Source organism: Rhea americana, unplaced genomic scaffold, assembly GCF_003343005.1.
Source record: "Rhea americana isolate MKP2758 unplaced genomic scaffold, rheAme1 scaffold_126, whole genome shotgun sequence".
Classification (NCBI taxonomy): domain Eukaryota; kingdom Metazoa; phylum Chordata; class Aves; order Rheiformes; family Rheidae; genus Rhea; species Rhea americana.
The window spans coordinates 2722323-2746697 of NW_028185328.1; the positions used below are offsets into that span (position 1 = coordinate 2722323).

A 24375-nucleotide genomic window follows, 5' to 3' on the forward strand; every position below is an offset into this window, starting at 1 on the left:
AAAAAAAAAAAAAAAAAAAAAAGTGGGGAGGGGGACACACTTAACAAGGACTGCTTGAATTCCATAGAAAGGCTCCCACTGTCTTGAGTTTAATAGAAGGGCAGGCTTGAGAACAGACCAAGAGAGCAGGCTTTTTCTTGAGCCAGTGCCAAGTAGGTGAGTGTGTATGTTGGGAAGAAGGCTGTAGCTGAGTCTTGTGAGGAGCTGTTGTGCTCCTGGCTTGTCCAAGACTCTAATACTCACTGTTGGAATGTAGCATTTGCTTTAGAATCAAACCTGCTTTGATAAGTCCACCTTCCATGGGGTGCATTGGCTTGACACTTTTGGGTTAGAACAGTATACAAGTAAGAGACAGCCACAAAACTTGGATCTGGACATGGTTTTCTGCAGAGAGAAAGAGGAGCTGTGTGGGACAATGGATTTGACTCCAGGCCAATCTCTGGAATTTGTTAACGAGAATTACTGTTCTTTTATACTCCTGTGTTTTGTGTGTTAGCATCTCTGAAAATCTTGCAAAAAAATTGATTGTCTGTATTTTGGATAGATAGGGCTTTCAGTGTTGAAAGTCGAGGAAGCTGACCTAGAGAAAATATCCTCAAAATCTCCATTAGCTTATTTTTTACCGTTTGCTGTATGTCTCTTACAACCACCCCTGTTGTTTTGTCCGTAAGAAGTGAAGTTACGTCATTTTCCAGTTCAAGACGTGGTAGATGTTCTTACTTCACTTGAAGCAAAGAAATGAGAAGAGTATTCTTTGAATGGAAAGCTTTGTTTTAGCAAAAACAGCCAAAATTTACTCTTTGCCTTACTTGAAGTGACTCTAGTGACTTGCAGAGCAGTTCTTGCACCTCAAGGAGTTTAACATCCTAGATCAGTTTTTGTAGGAGAGCTATCCATATCACTGACATGAATGCACCCAAAAATCTTTTCATTAGTCTTAATTAACCCCGGCTGGCTGTTTGCATCAAGCAAGCTGATGACTGAATGCATGAAATGCTGAATGCATGCTGAAATCGCTTTGTAACTCTGTCTTCCCCACAGGCAGGGCCTGAGAAAGGCTGCTGAAACTTATGCATGAAACTTTTCCTGCCTCTTTTCTGTGCATAATGCTTTTCATGGTTTACAGATAAATGGTAGACTTTCCCAGGGACATCAACTAATCTCTTGAGGCATATCAAATCTTTTGGAGATGGATTTGGTCTAGAAGATGCACTTTTCAGAGATGCACTCACACAGTTGATTTTATCTACCAAGGTGCATAGGAATGCAGTGGGATTCTCTGCACAAACTCAAGTCAAAAGTCCTGTCTATAGCATCCTTCTGGTACATACAGAATATTCCCCACCCCACCCCCTGTCTCCAAACATATGCAAGGCAGGGAATTTGGTTTATTGAGTTAGATGGTTACATATCTCTTTCTATGATAAAATAGCTCATTTGATAAGACAGAATGTAAGTTAAGAGCCATTTCCTGTTTCAGGAGCTCTTTGTGAGGAGCCAAGTGATCCTTAGGAGCAAATCAAGTAGTGATCAGCACTTACTGATAGCAGGATTTCTAACATACTGGTAGATCATTATTCAGAGTGAAATGCAGAGAAATGGGTAGATATACAACCAGTTTCCATGGCCTACAGTGGGTTTTTAAAAAGGTGTAATCTATTCATCATTAACCTTCCACTCTTCTGTTTCCTTACCAGCATAAAACTTTTCCTAAGTAGTCTTCTTTTCAAAACAAGACTTGCCGCATCTTATTTAAATCAATTTTGAATGTTCTGTGATCTGACATATTGGGAAGGGAAGCATCTGCAACAGGCCTCTGGAAGATGACTCTGAGGAAAAGGAGGGGATACCCTCTTGTACATTATTTTGGGTGATAATAGCTCTAATGCCTGTGATGGAAGGACCTTGTGAGATACCTTCCAGTTTCTAGGACGATGTTTTTCCAGTCCTATAATCAGTCTCTTCAGAGAAAGAAGCACGTGTTTGCTGGCAAAGCTTATGAACAAGGCAGATGTAATTCACAAGCTCCATGATACTGATAGTGGTTTGCCTCTTGTTACTGCTATGTGAGCATCCCCCTAGTGCTCTTGATTTCACGTGGGGGTTAGTATCCTTCTGAAACTGACTGCTCTACATGTGTTAGCATCAGACTTCTTCAGACAGCTTGGCCAGGTCAGGATTTCCAGTTCCTAACCTTTTTGCTTCCCTTTAATCATCAACTGCTTCAGAGAATTAAAATAACCACCTGTGTCCAAGGTGGTTTCTCCTTGAAGTACTAGGATAGAGGATGCTCACAATGGCAGGAGTGGAAAAATGAAAAGGAACAGGTGGGAGAGGGAGAACTCCACACTTCCCTGACAATTGCAGTGAGTATAGCATGCTGCTGCCTGTGCCTGAAATGTAGAGCACCCTTTACATGACCTTTGGAGTCAAAGGGACACTGCCAGGTTAGAAGGCAGGTATGAAAACCCCTTCCACTGATGTTTATTTGCTTTGTATGTTTCTCTTAGAACAGATGGTAACAGTGAACTGGCCCAACTTTCTCATACTTCTCCAAAGTTTCACTTTTGGATTCTCACATATTAACAAGTAATTGCAGCAAGAGGAGTTGTAGCTTTGGTAGGAATGTTCCCGACAAAATACCTGTAGTACCAGTGGTGACTTTTGCATTACTTTTCTGTGTGTATGCTTTGGGAACCAAAGTGATGCATGTACAATAAATGCTGAGAGACAGACATTATTAACAATGTTTTCATTCATTTAGCCCTCAGAGGGCAGGAGGTTCTTCACAGGTAAAGATGAAAATGTAGTTTCTGCCATCAGAATCTAAACAGGTGAAAAATGAGTAACAAGTAGAAAGAGAAACCAAAAAGTATTAAAACCAAAGTAAGCAAGGTGGACATAAGGAACCCTGGGCTGACAAATTAAAAAGTTACTTTTCAGTCACTTGTAAAGTTATTTTGAAGGACTTTTGGGGTCTGTACCAAATCAATTAAGTGCTTTTCTAGACTGTTTGTTACTTAAATTAGTCAGCCAAACCAAGACAAAGTTTTCCATAATGAAAATTTCTGTAATTTTCCAGTTTCTGTCAAGTAAATAACAGCAGGAGAACATTTGTTTTTATGTGATGGCATTCTGGTGCCAGTCAGAACCTGGGATGTGCTAAAAATGAAGGGGATAGCTCGTGTTAACTTTTTGCTTTGGTTTCATACAGAGAACTGTTTGTCACTATTGGGTAACAAATGTTCTAAACCACAGCTTAAGACAAAAATCTGAAATGTTGAATCAGATTTGATTTTTACAGAGTCACTGCAAGCTTTTTGATACAAGTGACTGAACCATAAAACCCGGGATCCAAATTCTTTAAAATCATCATCTAGATAGAGGCTAGATTTTCATTTACGCTCTTAGTGCTAACAACTTGGTGTAAAGGATCATTAAAGTAAGAATCTGATCTTTCCTGATTTAGGTCCACATTCAGACAACCTAAAATTCCACTTTATTCTACGTGCTCAGTGTTTAGAATTGCCTGGCTCTAGGTTCACTAAGCCATATAAGCTGATAGGAAATCCTAGGCTCAGGAATGTGATAGGAATTTAGGCCCGCTACACCTTACTTTGTCTCGTTCTGTCCAGAAATTCTGTGCATGAACTGCTAATGAGCACTTCTATCTTTAAGAAAGGTGATGTCTTCTTTTCAGGGCCTTTGTATGTGACTTTTGCCATATTACCTGTTTTGTTCATCCAGTGGACAGACACCTTAGCCAATGTCTTGACTGTGGCTCTGCAGAGAACAAGACCCAATATGTTATTCTGCTTTGTCTCCTGCCTTGCTACAGGTAACATCAGTTGCAAGGGGATGACAGAGCGCATTCATAGCATCAACCTTCACAACTTCAGCAATTCTGTGCTCGAGACCCTCAACGAGCAGCGCAACCGTGGCCACTTCTGTGACGTGACGGTCCGCATCCACGGGAGCATGCTACGCGCCCACCGTTGCGTGCTGGCGGCTGGCAGCCCCTTCTTCCAGGACAAACTGCTGCTGGGCTACAGTGACATCGAGATCCCCTCAGTGGTGTCAGTCCAATCCGTGCAAAAGCTCATTGACTTCATGTACAGCGGGGTGCTGAGGGTCTCACAGTCGGAGGCCCTCCAAATCCTCACAGCTGCCAGCATCCTGCAGATCAAGACTGTGATTGATGAGTGCACAAGGATTGTCTCACAAAATGTGGGAGAGGTCTACCCAGTGATTCAGGATTCTGGCCAGGAGACACCCAGGGGAACACCCGAATCAGGCACCTCGGGGCAGAGCACTGACACAGAGTCTGGCTACCTGCAGAGCCACTCGCAGCACAGTGTGGACAGGATCTATTCRGCCCTTTATGCCTGTTCCATGCAAAATGGCAGCGGTGAGCGCTCCTTCTACAGTGGGGCTGTGGTCAGCCACCATGAAACAGCCCTGGGGCTCCCCAGGGACCATCACATGGAAGACCCCAGCTGGATTACCCGGATCCATGAGAGATCACAGCAGATGGAGCGGTACCTTACGACCACTCCAGAGACTACACACTGCCGCAAGCAACCACGCCCTGTCCGAATTCAAACCCTGGTGGGCAACATCCATATTAAGCAAGAGATGGAGGATGACTATGACTACTATGGCCAACAGAGGGTGCAGATCCTTGAGCGCAATGAGTCTGAGGAATGCACTGAGGACACTGACCAAGCAGAAGGCACTGAGAGTGAGCCCAAAGGGGAGAGTTTTGACTCGGGAGTCAGTTCCTCCATTGGCACTGAACCCGATTCCATGGAGCAGCAGTTTATGGCTGGCCTAGGCCGAGATGGGCAGCAAGAATCTTCCCAAGCAGATCAAACTGACATCCCTGCTGATGGCACTCAGCCTCAGCAGCAGCAACAGCATGTAGATGCCAACTCTTCCTCGCCAGAGAGAAGCAATGACGTTGAAATGGACAGCAAAGTGCTCGCAGTCAATAACAGCACCGAAAAGGGGGCTTTGCAGCCTTCTGTCAATACAACTGTTGCCCAGCCATTGCCAACCACACAGATCTACTTACGCCAGACAGAAACCCTCACCAGCAATCTGAGGATGCCACTGACTCTGACCAGCAACACTCAGGTCATTGGCACAGCTGGCAACACCTACCTGCCTGCCCTTTTCACTACACAGTCTGCTGGCAGTGGTCCTAAGCCTTTTCTCTTCAGCCTGCCCCAGCCCTTAGCTGGCCAACAGACGCAGTTTGTCACAGTGTCCCAGCCTGGCCTGTCAACCTTTACTGCCCAGCTGCCAGCCCCACAGCCCCTGGCCCCATCTGCGGGCCACAGCACAGCAGGTGGACAGGGCGAAAAAAAGCCTTATGAGTGCACTCTCTGTAACAAGACTTTCACCGCCAAGCAGAACTACGTGAAGCACATGTTTGTACACACAGGTAAGACTGTGTCCCTTTGGCTTATATGTGAAGCCAGGGAAAGCCCATTACAAACGTGGGCCTATATTCTGWATGCTGACCTGCTAGCCCACAGCACAAACAGCAGGAATAGCGAGATTATCCTGGGTGTTGGTATCACTGAACACTTCCTAAGCTTATTACATGGAAGTTGAGCCCCAGTGTTCATATGTAGGTCCCATAGAGGGATCTAACTGTGCATAACGCAGAAATAAGCTCTTTTTACTTGGAATGAAATGTGTCCTGCATCCATACTAGCAGTGGTAAGCATTAAGCTGAAGCAGCCTGACAGAACTCTAATGAAGTCATTAAAGAAAGAATGTATCTACTGAGGAAGGGCCTCTTGCTCTAGGTTTTAGTTATGGACGTTCATTCATGTGATGATGGTTGGCATGAGTTTAGGGCAAGCTGGTTACTGATGGAGCTGTAGCAGTAGGTCCAAGCCTGGCTGTTACACACACTGTCACATTTTCTACATATCACATATTCCTATAGGAAAGTAAATCTGGAGTTTTTTTCAGGAAGTTCTTCYGTACTTCACTCATGGTGATTACTTTAATTTCCTGTCTCTTGGTAAGTCAGGTGTTTCAGTAGCTGTGAGTACAAAAACTTAGGGTTCAGTGAGAGAAAGTTTTAAAATAATAAATGTAGAAGACCCAAAGCAGCACTATTTTTGTTTAAAAACTCATCTATTTTACTATGTAGTCTTTTAAGACAATGTAGGAAACTATATTTACTACTGAGTCAAAACTGCCTTTTCTAGCTTTGTCAAGTTATGTGACTTTAAAGCAAGGATTTTTCTTACGTTGAGATGCTGTACTGGGATCAGAACTAAATTTTACTTGTCCTAGACCTCAGCTTATTCTGAGCTTTAGAAAGATATTCTAGTTGGGAAAAGATAGAATAAATATTTATTTCACCAAGCAATGGCTTTGTTGACATCAGATCTTAAAATAAATATTGCATTTGTGATATGTGAAGTAGAACCTGGAGAAGTTGCCTGAGGTGTGGGAGAAATGTAAGTCATGCATGCCTCCCTATTGTATCAAATAGATTTCACTTCCATGTGTGTATATAAACTTTTAACTTCTATTTATGTATAAGAATCACTTAAATGACAAATTCTTCTAGAAATGTCTAAGACACGTACAGGTACATATACATATATAAAAAGAACAATTCTCAGGACTGATACAAAGGATATGACTTCAGTAATCAAGGATCTTGAATCCCAAAATTACTGTTTGTGTAAATTCTCCTCTTTCTGCTATGAATGGGTAACTAAAATAGTATGTAAATAGTATTGTGTCATTCAGAAAAAAACATCTCTATAAAATTACAGTCAAATATATTTGCCTTTGTCCTTGTTCATAAAGCTAGAAATGCATTTTCACAGATAACTTCAGTGAGATTGGGTGCTTCTTCCCCTTCTCTCTCTAATTGTGCATTACACTTAGAATTTGGAGTCAGATGAAGAATAATATGGCCTAAAGTATTCCTAGCTACTAATCATGCTTTCAAACAGGGTAATTGATAGATGTCTCCAATCGAGAATTAATATTTTGTGTGGGTCGGAGAATGCCAAAAATAATGAACTTCTAATAGGAAGAAGACAGTTGGATAGATAAGTGATTTGTGGTTTCGTTTAGGAACTGATTGGCTCCTAGAATGTCCTGAAAAACAGTAGTGCTTTATCTAACAGAGGACAGGACTCCCAAAAAACCCTCCTGAAAACAGCCTTTAAATATATAGCCTCAGCAGAAGCATGTCTGCTACCTTGTCCAGTGCTGGGCAGAGTCATTGGGAGGACCACTGAGAAGAGACAGCTGTGCCCACTATCAGGGTGGCTAGGGAAATGGCTTTGCTCAGCCCTGTGAGAAGAGGCAGGCAAAATGACTCTGAAAAGGATCCAAGGAAAAGGTGGAAGACTTGAGAGAAGTAAGTGTTTGAATTAGTCTTGTTGCCTGGAATAGCTCACAAGAAAAGCCACAGAAGAGTCCAAAGCTTCAGGTAGGATCCAACAACCTAAAGGCCTCCCAATCTCTCCCTTTTTTTAAGCATTCAAAAATTTTGTTCTAGCTTTTTATGCAAGGGTCTAGMGTGGAGATCTTACTACAGACTCTGAGAGATACATTGCCTAAGGCAAAAATGAGCAAGGTAAATATAATCAGTCTCTCATATAGCATGATTAGAGCTAACACGCTACTGTTTTCCATGTAACATGCATATGTCCAGCATATTGACCTGTCCACACTCACTACGCTGCTGCTGTTGACACAGCAAAGAAAGTAAGGACTTGATTTTTTTTTATTGTTGTTTTTTGACCAGGTGTCTTTCACCAGGTAGGGACAAATTCATCATTCGTGCAAGAAGGAACAGTCTGTGAATTTCATTCACAGATGTTACTGTCGTATCTGCAAACTGTGAAATAGAATCGTAGAATCATAGAAGTAGAGAAACAAAGGCTTAGGGGAGATAAAAATGTAGGTCTTTCCCATCCAGTCCATATTAATTATCTTTTCTTAAAATTGAATATAAGTAGCATATTGTAATCTGGCTCTACAAAGAGTAAATGATATATTGCCACAGATACATGATGGTTCCTGAAGGTTGACTCTTCAGGCTTTAAAATAGTCCAAAAATGATTGTAAGAAGCAAGCAGGATGTCTGTGCAAGTGAAGAATCTCTGCTAGATAGGAAATTGCAGAATGACTAAAGGAAAACCATTTTTCAGTCAATGAAATAGAGAATTATTCTGACTGATTCAGAGCTAAGGTACCATCTCTCTCGATGACAGGTTTGGCAAAGATGAATTACCATACCTGAAATACACCACAAGTACTGTAGGAAACAAATTAAAAGGCAAATTTTTGATGGGGCGTTCAAGGACTTGGCTGTATTATCAATATGGCTACGTTTCATGAAAATGTTGCATTGTCCTATGAAATATGACGCTATGGCACTGTCTCACAAAAGAAGTCTCATCATGAGGAACAATTAAGAGAAGTCTGGACAAACCAGTCATATGWAATGGGCTAAATATTTTCTTCAGTGCATCCTCTTAGTCATTGGTTTGTCCTGGTGGGATCAGAGTTCACTTATATAAGTTGCTGCCATCAGCTTTACAGTGGCCCTGGGTAGGGAAGGCAATGTGGTAGATAACATAAGTATTTTATATCTCTGATTTACCTGATCAGGTATTTTATTTAATAGGCAGTCACATTTACATTTCATATCTATTATACTGGAAGGGTATCTGTTGGGGTGCCATTTGAATTGTGCTGGCTGGCCTAAGACATTTTGTGTATTGAAGCACCCTTTTAATTACTGTTGTCCATAGTTTGGCTGCCAGATTTGACCAGAAAAGGGGGTAACAAATGCAAACCTTTCACAAGGAGCAGAATTTCTTTGCATTCCTCTAGTATTTCTATTCCAAGATATTTAAAACAATGTGACAAAAAAAGGGTGCATTAAAGGTCAGCTATCTGTGAAAGGCAGGTAGATCACTAGCTTTGTCCATATTTTTATTGCATACAGGTAGGGAAATGGAGGCACTTAAAGGTAAAATAACTTGAGTAAGACCTTCTAGAAATGAGGACAAGAAAAGAACCGCAGGCTTCTCCCTCGATCTCTAGGACAACAGAGGCTGTGTCACTGAAGCCCAGGGACAGAAGCCAGGACCTTCTAATTCTAGTCCTGTCTTTGCCACTGCTCACCGTTTGAACTTRAACAAATCATCTGAGCTTCTTTTTACTGTGTACAAGTAGGGAATACCTACAGCCTCATTTGGAAAGCATTTTGAAACTGCAGACACAAAATATTTTTTTGTATTGAAAGCACAGTTACTAATGCAATTATTCTTTCTTAGCGAGAGCATCCCTCCAGAGATCCTTGTCAGTCTTAACCATTAGTTTATTGCAGAGAGTCATACAGAGGTGGTTTAATTTTATTATCTTCTTTTTGTCTGTTTTTCTCTCTCTTCCCCCCACCCCTTCTCTCTCTGTCTATGGTAATGGGCAGGTGAGAAGCCCCACCAATGCAGCATCTGTTGGCGCTCCTTCTCTTTAAAGGATTACCTAATCAAACACATGGTGACACACACTGGCGTGAGGGCATACCAGTGCAGTATCTGCAACAAGCGCTTCACCCAGAAGAGCTCCCTTAATGTGCACATGCGCCTCCACCGTGGGGAGAAATCCTACGAGTGCTACATCTGCAAGAAAAAGTTCTCCCACAAGACCCTGCTGGAGAGGCACGTGGCTCTGCACAGCGCCACCAACGGCACACCTGGAGCCACTGGCACTGGCGCGAGGGCCGTCCCTGCTGGGGTGGTGGCCTGCACGGAGGGGACCACGTACGTCTGCTCAGTCTGTCCAGCTAAGTTTGACCAAATCGAGCATTTCAATGACCACATGAGGATGCATGTGTCAGACGGATAAGTAGAATCTCTCTCTCTCTCTTTATTATGAACAAAAAATAGAAACGACAAAAAAAGCTATGGCACTAGAATTTAAGAAATGATTTTTGTTTCATTTTTACCTTTATTTTCCTCCTTTTTTTGGGTTCGTTTTGTTTTGTTGTTTTTGTACTACATGAAGAACTGTTTTTTGCCTGCTGGTACATTACATTTCCGGAGGCTGGGTGAATAATAATTTTCCCAGCCTCCCTCGGATGGTGGCCTTAAGGCCAGGTAGTGCTTCATGAGCTCCACTGGTTGGATCTCTAGCTACTGGCCTCTAAATACAACCCTTCTTTACTACAAAAACAAACAAAAAATAAAAAAAAAACACAAAAAAGAAAACAGACAGAAAAAATAAAAACAAAAAAAAATCTTTTTTTCTCACTTGTGAAGAGCACTACAAAAAAAAAACAAAACAAAATATATTACAAAATACAAGGCCTACTGTCATTATAAGTACACCGCTCGCAGTGTTTCAATGGACATAATTCACAATTCTGACCATTTTTGGACTTCACAGTATCCAGTTAGAACTGTGGAATATTTTGCTTCTGGTTGAGCAGCAACCGGAGGAAACAAGGCCCTGCTGGTTTCCACCACGTGTCTGCTTTCTCACACACACCTGCATCTGCAAACACACACAAAAGGGCTGAGGGGAGTGCAAGGCAGTGTGGCTTGGATAGTGTGGAGTCTCTGCAGGATGAGGAAGGAGACTCAGAGGTTCCTCACCTGGATTCTGCTCCATCCCACGCTCTCTGGCTCACCCTCCCCACTGCTTTTCCCATACTACCACCTTACAGCAGAAACCAAGAAGAGTCAGACAACGAGCAACGGTGGCTTTTTGTAATTTATTCAGTGTCTTCGCTGAGCCCAGGGCCTCAGCACAATCAAGAGGGACTTTCACAGAAGGCAAAGAGAAACACAGAGGAAAATCAAAGATATCTGAGGTTGCAACCTATGGATCTAGGTACAAGAGAAGGGTTAGTTCCCACAATCTTTGCAAAAAAAAAAAAAAAAAAAAAGTTGCATCAGGATTTATTCTTGTGGAAAAAGGAGGAATAGAGGGTGGGTGGGGAGGGGAGTAATAATTAAGAAAAAAGAGTTCTTGGGACTTTTTTAATTCAAAATTTTATAGAGGGGCAAAAGTGACGTTTACCAGATAGAATGCTGATTTTTTTAATATATTTACAACAGTATTTGTGTAAAAAAACAAAAAAGTAAGATTGTTAAAAGTAATTTTTCTTTTTCTTTTTTGTTTTGCATACACTGCCACTAATATCTTCTCTTTTATTATATATATGAATATATATATAAAAATATATATTTTATTTTAAATTGAGACTGTTAAGGTTAGCTAACCTGCTTCCAGATAGAGGGGGGGAGGGGAGATGATCTTGATTTTTATTTTAAAAAAGAGGAAGAATGTTTCTTAATTTTCTTTTCTAGTATTATTTTTTCTCTCTCTCCCTCCCTCTCTGTCTCTTTCTCTCTCTCTCCTCCCCCTCTCTCTTTTTTTCCTAATGGAATCAAGAATTACCTGGGTCGATGAGGGGCTCTGTGAAGTCATCTGTGAGATTATCTGCTAGAGTTTGTGCATCTTGAAGTATCATTTGAACTGCTACTTCGTTTTTGAGTTATGTGGTTCTCCTTTGGCTCTTACTGAGGTTCTGTTGTTTCTTTTTGTGGTTCCATCTCAGATTTCTGTTGAAGAGAGGTTCCTTTTGAGAAAGAGATTTTCTAGCAATGTTCCCTTGACCTTTGGGATGATAGACATTGTAGTCTTCTTTTTTCCCATTTTTTTTTCTTATTTGAAAAAATAATGAAAATCTTAGAAATGCGTAATAACTAGGATTTTCCTTCTTTTTGGTCACTGGAGAAGAATTAGTATCTGTATTGTTCTCTCCTCCCTGCCTTGCTCGCTAGAGAGCTTCCGTATTTGTTTGGGAATCCGATCCTGCCCCTGTAATTTGTGCTGATGCCAAAATAACTTAATATTTCACCATTGCAAATAATTCCCTTCTTCATTTGCAAAAATGTCTGACTTAAGGGCCACATCCCACATTTGCTGCATACCCAAGTGTATGCAGGGAATGTAGGATCAGTGTGAAAGATTGATTCCTGATCTGCCTATATATGTTGGTGTTTTGTATTATGTTTTATTGTGTTTGGGCTGGTGTTCTCCCTAGTCTTCTGTGTATCTCTGTGCAAATTTCCCCCCACACATAAAGCCAACTCCCAAAGTACATGGGTCCTTAGTTCAGTTGGATCAATGTCTAACTCTTATCTTTGTCTTGCTTGAAATCTTAGGATTTGCACCAGCTGCACTCTGGACTTTATATTTTAGGCAGAGAAGAAGCACCTAACAAAAATATGCAAAAAGAAAAAAAAAGAAAAATTACTAGTTTAGCTTTTACATGTGTCTATATTTAAATTAAGCTTTCTTAAGTTTACAAAATGTTGCTTGTAAACACTGAATATTTCACATGAGGCATTCTTTTATGCTGGACAACTTTCTAAATAATCAATAGATTTTCACATAAAATCTTGAGTGTTCTTTACACTTGCAGCTTCTGTATCAGATGTCTGTGATTCAGCACAGGTAGCCTTGTTGCTGTGTTCTAGACCTGTTCTGTTACTGATGGGAAAAAACTGTCAGACAATTCAGTCTCTGTATCTTTTTGTAACCTGCAAGGTATTGTTCAGCAGATCCTAAGCGTTGAAGGCCTGATTCTCAATTGCACTAGATAGTGTAAAGAGACTTTGAGGCAAGGGCAAATGAGCCTCTTACTTAGTAGCACTTTTTTTGTTGTCATCAGTTTATTTTGGGTATGCTAAGGATTTTTTAAAGTATCTCCATTAGTTTGACTGGGCTAGAGAAGCAGCACAAGTTAGGCAACAAATATTACTTGCATAGCTGCATTGATAAAATCAATGCTGACATGTCAACCAAGAAGTGAAAGACAAAACGTAATACACAGGAAGGGCAAATTAATGTCTGCTATGTAAAGACATTCTGTACAGAAATCTGTACAAAAAATCAATGTTCTAGAGAAAAAAGGGGGGACGGGACAATGGGAGGTGAAGGTATGCAAAAGGATTTGAAGGTGTTTCCTTGAGGAAAATTGTTCGTTTGTTTGTTTGTTTCCTGAGATCTTTGGTATCAAAAGGTTTTGTGTTCTCCCATRTAGTCCCATGAAAAATTTTAGCCACCTTCAAAACTATAGCTGCTCATTTGCCATCTGAGGTCTGGGAAAAGCTGTTCAATTAGCTCTTGTAAGTCTTGTGAGCTAAAGTCAAAATGTAACATATGCTGAAATACGGCTCTGATATCGGAAGAGATATACTGGTACACATGAAATAGGAATTGGGGTTTACATCCACTAAAATCCAAATGCTACAGTGTTCAGAAAGAAAAATCCTGTGCAAATTGGATTCTTCCAGTTTTTAACCTTCCCTAAATCAAAGAAGCATCGTCTTTGAAATGCAAATTTATAACACAGCATCTTCAATATTTAAGTGAATTAAAGATCAGTTGTGACTGAATGAAAGGTGCCAATTAAAAAGTAAACAAACTTCTTAAAGTAAAGCTAAGTCATCCAGGACTGAATTTTAAATCACTTGTCAAAGAGTTTAGGCCAAGGTTTTCACAAATGGCTGCTTCAAGTATAAACTGATTTTATTGAACTTCCAGGCTTAAAAATAAGTGACTTGATTTTGTAAAGATAAGGAGGACTTGACAGCTTGACKACAAATGTAGCTGAAATTGCTCATCAGATCACTTATTTTTTAAGTGCCCCTTTATGGAGTTAGGATCTCAAACATCAACCCTTTACCTTTTAAAATCTTCAATTCTTTTTAATAATGCTTCCTCCTGTCTGTAGAAACAACTACAATATCCCAATATTACAGGTATTTCTAAGCTTCATATAGTGTTACTATGTTCCTTAGCAGAAAGAATACCTGTAATACACTAGTAATCACAATGATCTACAGACTGCTAGTGACACTGAGTGCATCTATCTCAGCATGCTTGAAAGGCTTGCTTCAAAATACCTGATAAAATGATCTGGATGAGAAGTAGCAGACTGTAGCACATCCCTCTGATGGAGCATGAAATATCCTGCATTCCTTGAGCCTGATTCTCACTATCCCTAAAGCTCACTTTGTATTGCTTTGGCAATGGAAAAGGGCATTAATAGGGCACAAATACAAGCATATGAATCAAGGCCTCTCTACAAGGCAAAAGTGCAATAAAGGAAGCCTTAGGGTAAATGAGAGAAATTGCCTTCTCTTACTGCTGCTAAGGCTGGTGAAATCAATCCAAAATGTAAGAATGGCCAGACCAAATGTACCCTATGGTCCGCCTGACCTAGTATTCTGTCTCTGGCTGTGACTGATTACACATGGTTTGGAGGAAGGTGAAAAAAACATGTTGGATTATTTTGAAGTAATAAGCCTAAGAGAGAAAAATACTATCAGCTCCGCTAGTTATATATCTGCTTTTAACCTAAAGACATGATAATTTATGGCCTTAACTTTTTATGCCATGTAGAAGTTGTATATTGCAGCAAATATTCTCACTATCTTACAGAGATCTAGTGGCCCTAATGATATACTGTGGAAGTGAGTTCCCCTGGTTAATTACTGCCTTGTAGAAAAAAGTGTTTCCAGGTTCAATTTGTTGCTGTTCATTGAAACCCTCCTGTTCATGTGTTATATGAAAGTATAAATCAGAGGACCAAAATCTGTCTTCTCTTGCCCATTCTGCGGAAATCTGCCTCTCTCTGGGAAATCCGAATCTGCAAGGAATGCAGGACCACAATGTCAGTCTCTGCTGATCAGCAAGGAGAGGATAGCTTTTGTGTGTGCGTGTCTGGGGTGTGTGAATAGTGAAGTTCATCTGCAAGAATCTTTTGCTCATGAGTAACAGGTGCAAGTCATAAATAATGAGGACATAGCAAGAGAATACATCAGTCTTTAGAAATTTTAGTGTGATCATTTCAAGCTGATCCCCTCTCTCACAAAATTCCTGACACTATTAATAGTCTTTCATAAGCGGAATAGATGCAGACGTTTTGCAGGAGGTGCTCTGGGGACAATTTCTCAGCTTCCCCTAGGCATGCTTCTGGCCTGTGCTATTAGCTGCTCTCAAAACCAGCCCAAATTTGCTATAAGCTAAAAGGGAAATGTAGCATTTAACAGTAATATTGACTGCCTAACAGAATGTTCTTATTTAATCTGATTTCTTTTTCCTACAAAGGAGAGATGAGTAATAACAGTACACCCCCAAGCCTTTACTTCTTACCTAACCCAAAACTGATTGATTTCAGTTGACCTTGAGGTACTCTATTAATGCTGCATCATTTACCTGGTGGAGAAACAAATCTCTTGCCTTTTGCAAGTATGACACACAAGTAAGTGCAAGTAAGAGGCACATCCTGCCTCTCTTAGCAGTGAAGCAAAAATCCCATAGGGAGGAGGCACAGAAGATACTCTTTGCAGGACAGTTGAGTCCAACCCAAGATCAGAAGCACCCAAATCATTTCAAACATCACCAGAACCCCTATATGCCTAGGACTGCAGATCTGTGATCCTTCTGACAGTCTTATGCTAAAATATTCTCCAATTCTCACTGCTGATGATGACTACTGCTCAAACGAAATACAGTATTAATTTAATATCTGGTAGCTGTTCTGCTAAGGGAAACTAGACCTTGATAATCCATGCCTTTCACTCTGGTATCCAGCTGCTCTGAACTATTGAAATAAACCTGATAGAAATGAATCAGCAGGTACCAAACTGAAGCAGCATCTGATCAGTTGAAGAGTAATAGCTGCTTTTCGTTCCCCAATTTGTTTTTACACTTGCTTTCAAAATTCCTAAAGGCAATACAATGTGATGAGAACTAAGACATGGCCCTGAGATGTTCTGAGCCTCTTCAGCTCCCAAGGGATTTGTCACTAAGTAGGATTTGACCCCTGAGTGATCGCAACTGTCCTGAAGGAAGGCGTATGAGAGAAACTGTTGATAGTATGTTAAATCTGGAGTCTTGAGTTTGTAAATGTAGTGAAATCCCTTCCTAGCCCTTGAGCATCTCCTTGGCAAAACCAAAATCAAGAGGAAAATCCTTGCAGAGGGGCACATACTGGAAATGATATGTTTCTGCAGCATGCTCAGACAGCAAAGTGTATGAAAGTGGCCTAATGCTAGATTCCTGTCTGTTAGGGGTATGTTCTGCCCATGCTAAGTCAGTGTTACTGCTGCTTTCTGTTAACCTTCTTACTTGTCCTGCTAGAAGTAATACTTAAGGTCCGAGCCAGCTTCCTCTAAAGTCACTGAGTGATCCAGTAGGCTTCAGCAGGAGCAAAGGAGTCCCCACATTTTGAGAGATGACTGAGATGGGAGAGTTTTAGATGGAATGTGCATATTGTTCAAATTAATTCAGACAAACCCAAGGGACAGCTTCTGTTTTCTTCACTGTATAACAGACAGATATGATCCACAAGTATGACACAGAGAGAGAAAGGACCTGTCTGCTTGTACAAACTCTTCACTCTCTTAGACCTATTTTTGCAAAACACAAGGAGGAATATTTGTTTTGTTTTCCTAAGAAAGAATGTAAATGAGAGGAAGGATGTGTAAGGTGATAGTGTATATTCATCTAATTATTCCCGGTGCTGATATTTAATCAACTAGGTTTATGTCTCTTGGAACAGAAGAAGTGTTATACATTCTATTTCTGATGTCCCTACAGTATAGAGCAGGAATAACTCTTATGAAGGCAGAGGAGTTACACAAGCGTGTAACTGTGTAAGAAGGAAGAATTGGTTCCTTGTGTATGTCTTTCTGAATCTGGACATGCATCCACTCTAAATTAATGTTTATAATCACTAGGATAGCATTAGGTAATTTTTGTCTAAAGTTTATGTTTCTATTGAAAAAAATAGAAAGTTAAATATTAATAGATATTTTTCATGATAAATTTAGCAGTGGTACTGGCTTCTTTTTGCATTTGAGCCTCTGCAGCAGTGCTTGATACCAAGCATTACGAGAGAGTTGACTGATCTGCTACRAATGAGGTAAAAAAGTAAATCAGGCTAGGAATGTGCTTTAAGTCACTCCTTAAGCTGCAATTGGTATCTCAGATAAAGATGTTTGTGGTTTTATTATAAAATAAAAGGAGTCAGACTCAACCTAACCATAATTCTGATGAAGCCACATCAGGAGAAGAATTAGTCATGGTTTTTAACATGCTAATTCCCCCCAGAATTATTCAGTGAAAGCATTTAAAATAATAGCAAGAGACAAATTTAAGAGAAGCAGAATTCTGCTTGTATAACATGATTCTTCTGATAGCATCACATGATTGCAGTTTCCACTGCCAGAACTAAACCTAAACCTACTCCACAATCTCACTTCCCTTCCCAGTACTCAGTGAACTAAGATTTAGTACACAACCACATATGCCCAAGGAAGGCTCTTAATGTTTCCCTTTGTCTTGARCACAGCTCTGCAATATATACAGCAAGTAAGGAGAAAAAGAGAAAGAAAGGAGTGGAACATTTTGGGGTAACATTAAGGTAAGCAGACCAGGAAGGTCTACAAAGCACTCTGTCAACTTGGGTTTTAACTCCTACACAATTTACACTARTCCTGAGCAACTAACATGAGTTCTGTCCCTAAAACTATTTTTCGAAAAACGGAACACCGTAAGATACTTCTTTAGGAAGCAAATACACTGCAGCCTCATACATAATTGCTGCCTTAAAACAGAAATGTGTCCAAGCAGTTTGGAATGTAGTTATGTTTTGTGCCTGTATCAAGGTTTCATCTTAAACATGCCCCTCATATGAAATGCATTATACCATATTTTCCTATTTTAGAGGGTAGAGAATAAATCAAGAAGTACTGGTGATGCATCGTGGCCCCTTTATGTTGCGTGGTGCTTCTGAGCTGTTTCTTGCCTTCAATTATGGCATCAGGTTTGGTCCTCTTCCAAAACGATCTGCTCCTTTTGATGGGGTTGGCATCAGCTCCCTGTAAAACATTGGAAGATAAATCATGTTCCTAGGCCAAGCTTTCGCTTGAATTTAATAATGCGAAAGTAAGGCTTTGTGATTTGACTATTGAATCCAGGCCCACCCCTGCCAGTGAATTCGTAACAGAGAAATCCAGTGAAAAGCTGCTTCCCTGTGACAAATTCTGTTTTTAATTTCTATCAGTGCAACCTGTATTGGCACTTTTGGGATTACATGAATGTCACTGGAGAAATATGTAAGCTGTTCTATTGTTTCTTTTTTTTTTTTTTTAAGAAAAAGCATTCTAATTATCCTTTTGCTGCAGTAATATCATCATACAAATAAATGAAGCATGGCTATCCCAACATGTGTGAGAACTTCTATCCAGTTAAGCTCAGGCACATATTGTTTCCACTCCTCATGCAATCTTTGTTAGCGCTTAAGCCCTCTTTGTGCTGCAAAGTTTCACATCCAGTCGTGCAGCCAAATCCCCAGGTGTCTCTAGTAAATGCTCTAAATCAAGTTGTGCTTAAGTGTTGCAGTGGCCCGTGTGCTTTCAGAAGGTCCCAGTGGGGCTTATCCTACTGGAGGTGTTGGTACCCATGTCGCAAAGCATTTCCTGTTTTAGCCTTGTTCTAGGAGAACTGTGCTCTTCTGCAGCGTGCACACTTCATGCAGTTGACTTAGTGATTTTTGCCAAGTTCAGCAGTCATATGACACCCGAGGAATGTGCAGAGCATGATTAGGTTTTTACTGATTATGCTCTGCTGTCATGTGCAGTTTCCTCTTCCTACAATACAGACAGGTATCTTTCTGAGATTTGATGAGGCCCCTTGTCTACTTCATTTTGTTCCTTTTGATTTTGACACCACGTTCTTATTAATGCTTATAGAATCTCCTTACAGTGCCCCCATGTTGAATATATACTATTCAACTGAAAACGAGCATGACATTCAGTAGGTGTGATTACGTTCACACAGCTGTTTAGTACCCTGAAAAGCATTACAACTTTTTTATTCTCATTCTTGCCATGAAATCCTTTAAGCAGTTTTCATTTATCTTATATTTGGTGAGTATCTGAGCTCCACAAATAAAACTGAATTATAGGCCTCTGTGTGTGTGTGTGTGTGTGTGTGTGTGTGTGTGTGTGTGTTTGTATTTGTATGTATGCATGCAAGTGTATGTGTGAGTATGCATGTGTGTGTGTGTATGTAGGAGGTAGCTAGCTGTTTCTTTCTCGCCTTACTAACTGGGTTGCTAATTGGCTGTGAGGACACCCAAGGTTCAGGAAAAAGTTTAAATGGAACATGGTTACAACATTAACTGTGAAGTTCTTAGCATGAGTCTATAGTACACTACTTATACAGTATGTATGAACACATATATTCATAAAACGCATTCTGTAGGTCACATTTTCTGAACCGGATATCTGCCCAAGTAAGGTATTGTTCAAAACATGAATAGTGACTCCAAGATTTGGTCCAGTTAATTTTTGTGAGTACATGTACCCATTCGGCAGAGAAGGCCAGTGTGCCTTTCAGAGCCTGGTCTGGCCTTTCAGCGGCAAAATAAATAAAATAGTTCAGCTCAGCGAGCTTCAGTAACAGAAATGGATATCTATGAGGGCTGACAGCTAGCTCTGGAACTACGCTGTTCAGTTTAGTCATTCATTTCCATTGGATTTTGTCATGTTCCTGTGGCAGAGGACTAAAAAGCAAGCAATATAATCTAAACTTGCCTCCCACTCCCCTTAGAATAACAGTAAAAAAATATCAAGTCATTAAGCAGCAACACAGTGTATTGATAGGACAGGCATTTAAAAAAATCAAGATACAGAGTCTCACGTCTTATTTCCAAAGCCTCATATAAAACAGCTCTTTCCCCACCTCATGGACTCTGCAATACGTTGGCTATTGAATACCTTTGCAAGCAATCCAAACAATCTGGTCAGAATGTGCAGTGACTAACAATTAAGTTTGTCTCTTGAAATCTGTTTGGCCTTTGCCAAAATCTTTTCAGAAATATATGCGTTTAGTGTGTCTAGAAGACTGGTAGATGGTCAGAAGAAGAAGGAATTGGTCAGTGAGAATACTGACCATCAAATCTGTGCAAACTGTAGGGTTTCTAGAACTCACTTTGTTTTCATTTAGTTAGTGAGCTGAATAAGTAGGTACAGCTGCCAATTTTTGGAGTATGTGGCCCCAAAATAATGTTAGTTTTTTCACTCCAGAGTTCTTTGCCAGATTGGAGGAGGGGGTTGCCCTTGTCTCAGAAAGGGTTCTTGGGGATGTGTTGGGTTTGTTTCTTTAATTTTCACTCATACAAAGTTGAGTAAATGTTATTCCTCTTCATGTATTGGTGGCATTTCCCATCCCCTTTTGAGTAAGATGAAAAATGCAACAGTTTTGGCTGGTTGATTTTGGGGTGAGTATTTTTGGTTTGGGGATTTTTTTTTTTTTTTTGATTACATGTACATTGTCTCTCTATAGTCAAAATGTCTGTGACTGTAACAGTACGTATTTCTTTTACTGGAAAAAATAGACTTTTTGGGTTTTGTTAACAGTACTAGTGACTTTGTGGAAAATGACAAGTTGCTATTTAGATCTGCTTAGTTAAGTACAATACACTACAATACAGTATTTCTGAAAGCTAGAACATACAGTACACAATATATATAGCAATTCTATATCAATATATATACATAGTATAATCATTTAACTTTTGCATCTGCCTATGATCATRGAAAAATTATTTTTCACATATATCATTCACAATCCAATCAACTGCTGCAGCTATTTGAAGCACTTAACAATCATTATTACAGCTCTAGTGTGCTTTTCATATTATTGGCTTCTTTATTTGTCTTTAAAAGTTTTTTTCAGGCTTTTTAAATCTCTGTATAGCAAAATGTAGGAAAATGACTTTTTTTAAGAAAAGATAAAACAGTATTAGGCTCTACAAAAAGTTAGAGATTATTACCTGCTATCCCTTTCGTATCAGAAGAACAATTAATCAAAATAACTAGGGATTATTAACTCTCTTTGGAGATGTCCTGTTGTTTCATTTGTGAAAGTATATGTCAGACTTCCTCTTCCACTACTGACCTTGGAGAAAGATGCTGTAAGTGATCTTTCAGTCTTTCCAAGTTCTTAAGAGTTTTAAGATTTCCTAATATTTCCACCACAGTTATGTGGGGATAGAAAAACACTATTGTCTGTTCAGTTATTCTGAATATGGCCAGTGGATTTTGACAGGAATAGGACACAAATTACCTCCACCCCTTCCTATTAATGTATTCTAATTGCATCTTTACTTCTCCACTTGATCTTCCCCATTTTCAAATGACAACAACCTCTAGCAGGTTTGAATTTCAGTTCAAAAGTTTTCCAACTTTTATTGGAAAGTACTGCCTTTTTTTTTGTTTTCATTCAATGTTCCAATTGAATTTGAAGTTTGTGTCAGTCCCAGTGGATTTTCATTGTCACCACAGAGCTGCTGAAAAAAAAGTGACAAGGAACATGTCAGTATGCTGATCCAAATAGCCCAGAGGAAGCTGATGGACACCCAAGCCTCATGGCTCAGTGTCCGTTCTGTGTTCTCATCTTGCAACAGATGGCCCAGGCAGCAAGTCCAGATCCAAACTTCTTAACAGTTCAAGCTTAACGAGCTTAGAAATTTATGTTTGCTTTTCTAATTCAGCTACATCTCAGCTGACCTTTATTTCTTTGAATGATAATGTGCCACTCCCAAATGAAAATGTGCAAAATTAAGTGGATAGAAGTTCCAGAAGAGGCATTCAATATATCTCATTACTATTAACTTTAAAAATTAGGGGAAATGAGAGATCCGTTACAAACTGTGCTCTCATTGATAATGAGAAAATCTGTGTCACTGCAAATCAATAAACTTAAAACTAGTCTCGGAGCTGGAAGAGAGGGAAAGAGCCACATCCATAGAATAATAAGAAGGGAACTTCATGCRCAGGAATCAGCAAGGACTGGCTTTCCTTATATACTCCTGTCATCTGCTCTTTGCACTTACATGGAGGCCACTACCACATCTTGTTTCTTTCTACTTGCAGTTTGAAAGTCATGGTCTTCCAGCAGTGATTTCTAAGTCTGCCTTTTCTTTATTCTGTGTGTATCCATTTATGAGGGAAGAAAGAGACTATCCTCTCAATATTAATTACACAAGAAACAAAACAAAATTACCCTATTATGAAATGGAGGATTTTTATTCCATTAATCCAAACAGGTGCCATTTCCCAAATTAATTCCAGTTAGCTGCTGCAACAGAATGCTGATTCAGTGGTCCACAATTTTGTTATCATGGTCTTTACCTTTTCCTTTGACTGATTTCTAAATCGTACACATTTTCTTAGAGAGTATTCTCCCTTCACTGAGAATGCCTGATCATTTAAATGGCTGCATACCCATTCCACGCTTTCCCTGCTAATCCTTTGTAAGGTTCAGTAATTCATTTAGGATAATTACTAGTTAATATCTTTCTTGATTTAACATCTTTGTTGCCTTTTATTTTTCCAGATGCTTTTCTTCTTAGCACTTCAGTTCATTTTGCATCTTATACAGTTTACAGTTTATATTTTTAGGCTAAGAAGTGGTTTTACAAACAGGATGGTACCAAACAGGTAGATTATCCACACTAGAGGTTGTACTTTAGAATGCAGTGTGTACAGATACAATTGCCTAAGGGAAAGTGAAACTAACAAAATAATCCGCTGGTGAACACTATTTTAACGTATCTTTAACATAAAGGACAGTCAGTCATTTGTGAATCCAGAAATCTTGCTTCTTTGAATGTATCCTTCTTTTTTCATTCTCTGAAGAAATATTAACCTCGAGAATTGTGATAGACTAAGAAACTCATTTCATATGTGCATATTTTCTGCTTTTCTAAGGAGAGAGAAAACAGAAGGTGAAACTGGCTTTACAGATTTATAGATTCTTGCATTGGAGGCTTTCCTTGACTGATAGAAACATTAAGGGAAGACCATATCCAAATATTAGTTTTATTCTAGTATATGGTTTTCATTATTACTTTTGTTTTCCAACTCGTTGTTGACCAAGTAGATTTTCATGGCTAATGCAAGCCATGGTCTCATGTTTCTGTGGTCTGTAGCATTTATATTTAGCTCCCTTTTGCACTTCTTTTCTGTGTTACACAGCTTTTGAGGAACACAGCAGTTTAAGTAGGTAACAGTGCCATGACGAGAGGGAGAACCCTTCAGAGAGACTCTGAACCTTGTACAGAACATTGCTCTGTGCTACTGTGTAGGGACAGAAAGGGATTTCAAAATTCTTCACTGCAAGGTTGAATAATAACAGAAGGAGAGTTTCCCTCTCGGGGGTGCTTGCACCAAAGACTCGGGGGCTGTCCAGGAGAGAGAAATGCTTGAACTTCATACAAGAGGCTTTGCTCTTCACCCATGCTGCCTAGAGGAAAAGATTGACGCTCCAACATCTGCTGCTGCTGCTCTGTTTTTCTTCAATATGAATATCTTTTAAAATGTGTAGTTCTTGTTTATTGGTGGAAGAGGTGTCACTTTTTCTGTTACTGTAGTCAGAGGTAAACTTGTTCAGAAGTATCCTCAACAAGTATCCTCAACAAACCTTTTGGTGTGCCCCATGTCCTTTGTCCTAATGCCAGGATGTAGATCGGTCTGATGCAAAACTCATAGGAATCCTTCAAATCTTTCATCTACTCCCAGATTTGTATGTGCTAAGCATTTGGTCCTTGGGATCCTTGCTCCAAAGTTCAGACTCAGAGAAATTCTTCCATTGAAGTGAGGCAAAAAATTGGTGGTTTCCCATGAACACTACTCATAACCAACTTTTATCGCCAAACATAAGATACATGGGCTGCTCAGTTCAGCCAGGATGTGTTGCATAACCTCTCTCTTCAGCATCAGTAAGGTCTATGTGTAGTACTGCAGATTGGTTGGACTAGTTCTCCATGGGTCAGATTCTACAAGCGTGATTATTTCACATGTATTCTTCTGTTGGTTTCAGTGCATCTTTTCTGGCAGATAAAGCAAACCTAATCRTACAGAAAGCTACAACAAAAAGTGTTTTCACATACAGTCTTTAAGATGCCACAGGACTGTCCCCCATAATGTTTTTGTCTTTCACAAAATGGACTCAAGATCTGATTTCACTCCACCAGGCAACATGTTGCTTATTTTAAGACCTTTGTGATTAAATATGCTTTCCTTCTTATTGGGAGGCTTAAAAATTTGGGTTGATCAGTGGTAGCATATGTTTGTCTTCAATAAAATACTTAAATAAATAAATAGTAAGCCACAGCAGCTAGCGTAGATACTTGTTACACAGCAGTTGTGTTTTCCCTAATCTACACCATTACTATGTCACTTTTCTATTGATAGAACAATGTAAAGCATTTGTGGCATAAATGAG

The 24375-nt window shown here is 39.7% G+C and overlaps 1 protein-coding gene across 1 annotated transcript in view; it reads left to right on the forward strand.

Moving 5' to 3' along the window:
- ZBTB20 (zinc finger and BTB domain containing 20) overlaps window positions 1-9999 on the forward strand; it is a 25439-nt gene extending 15440 nt beyond the window's left edge. The window contains exons 2-3 of the mRNA XM_085326039.1: window positions 3839-5446; window positions 9485-9999. Coding sequence (XP_085182165.1) covers window positions 3859-5446; window positions 9485-9903 — 2007 coding nt within the window. The 5' untranslated portion in view covers window positions 3839-3858 and the 3' untranslated portion in view covers window positions 9904-9999. The remainder of the gene's footprint in view (window positions 1-3838; window positions 5447-9484) is intronic.
- The last annotated feature ends 14376 nt before the right edge of the window (window positions 10000-24375 follow it).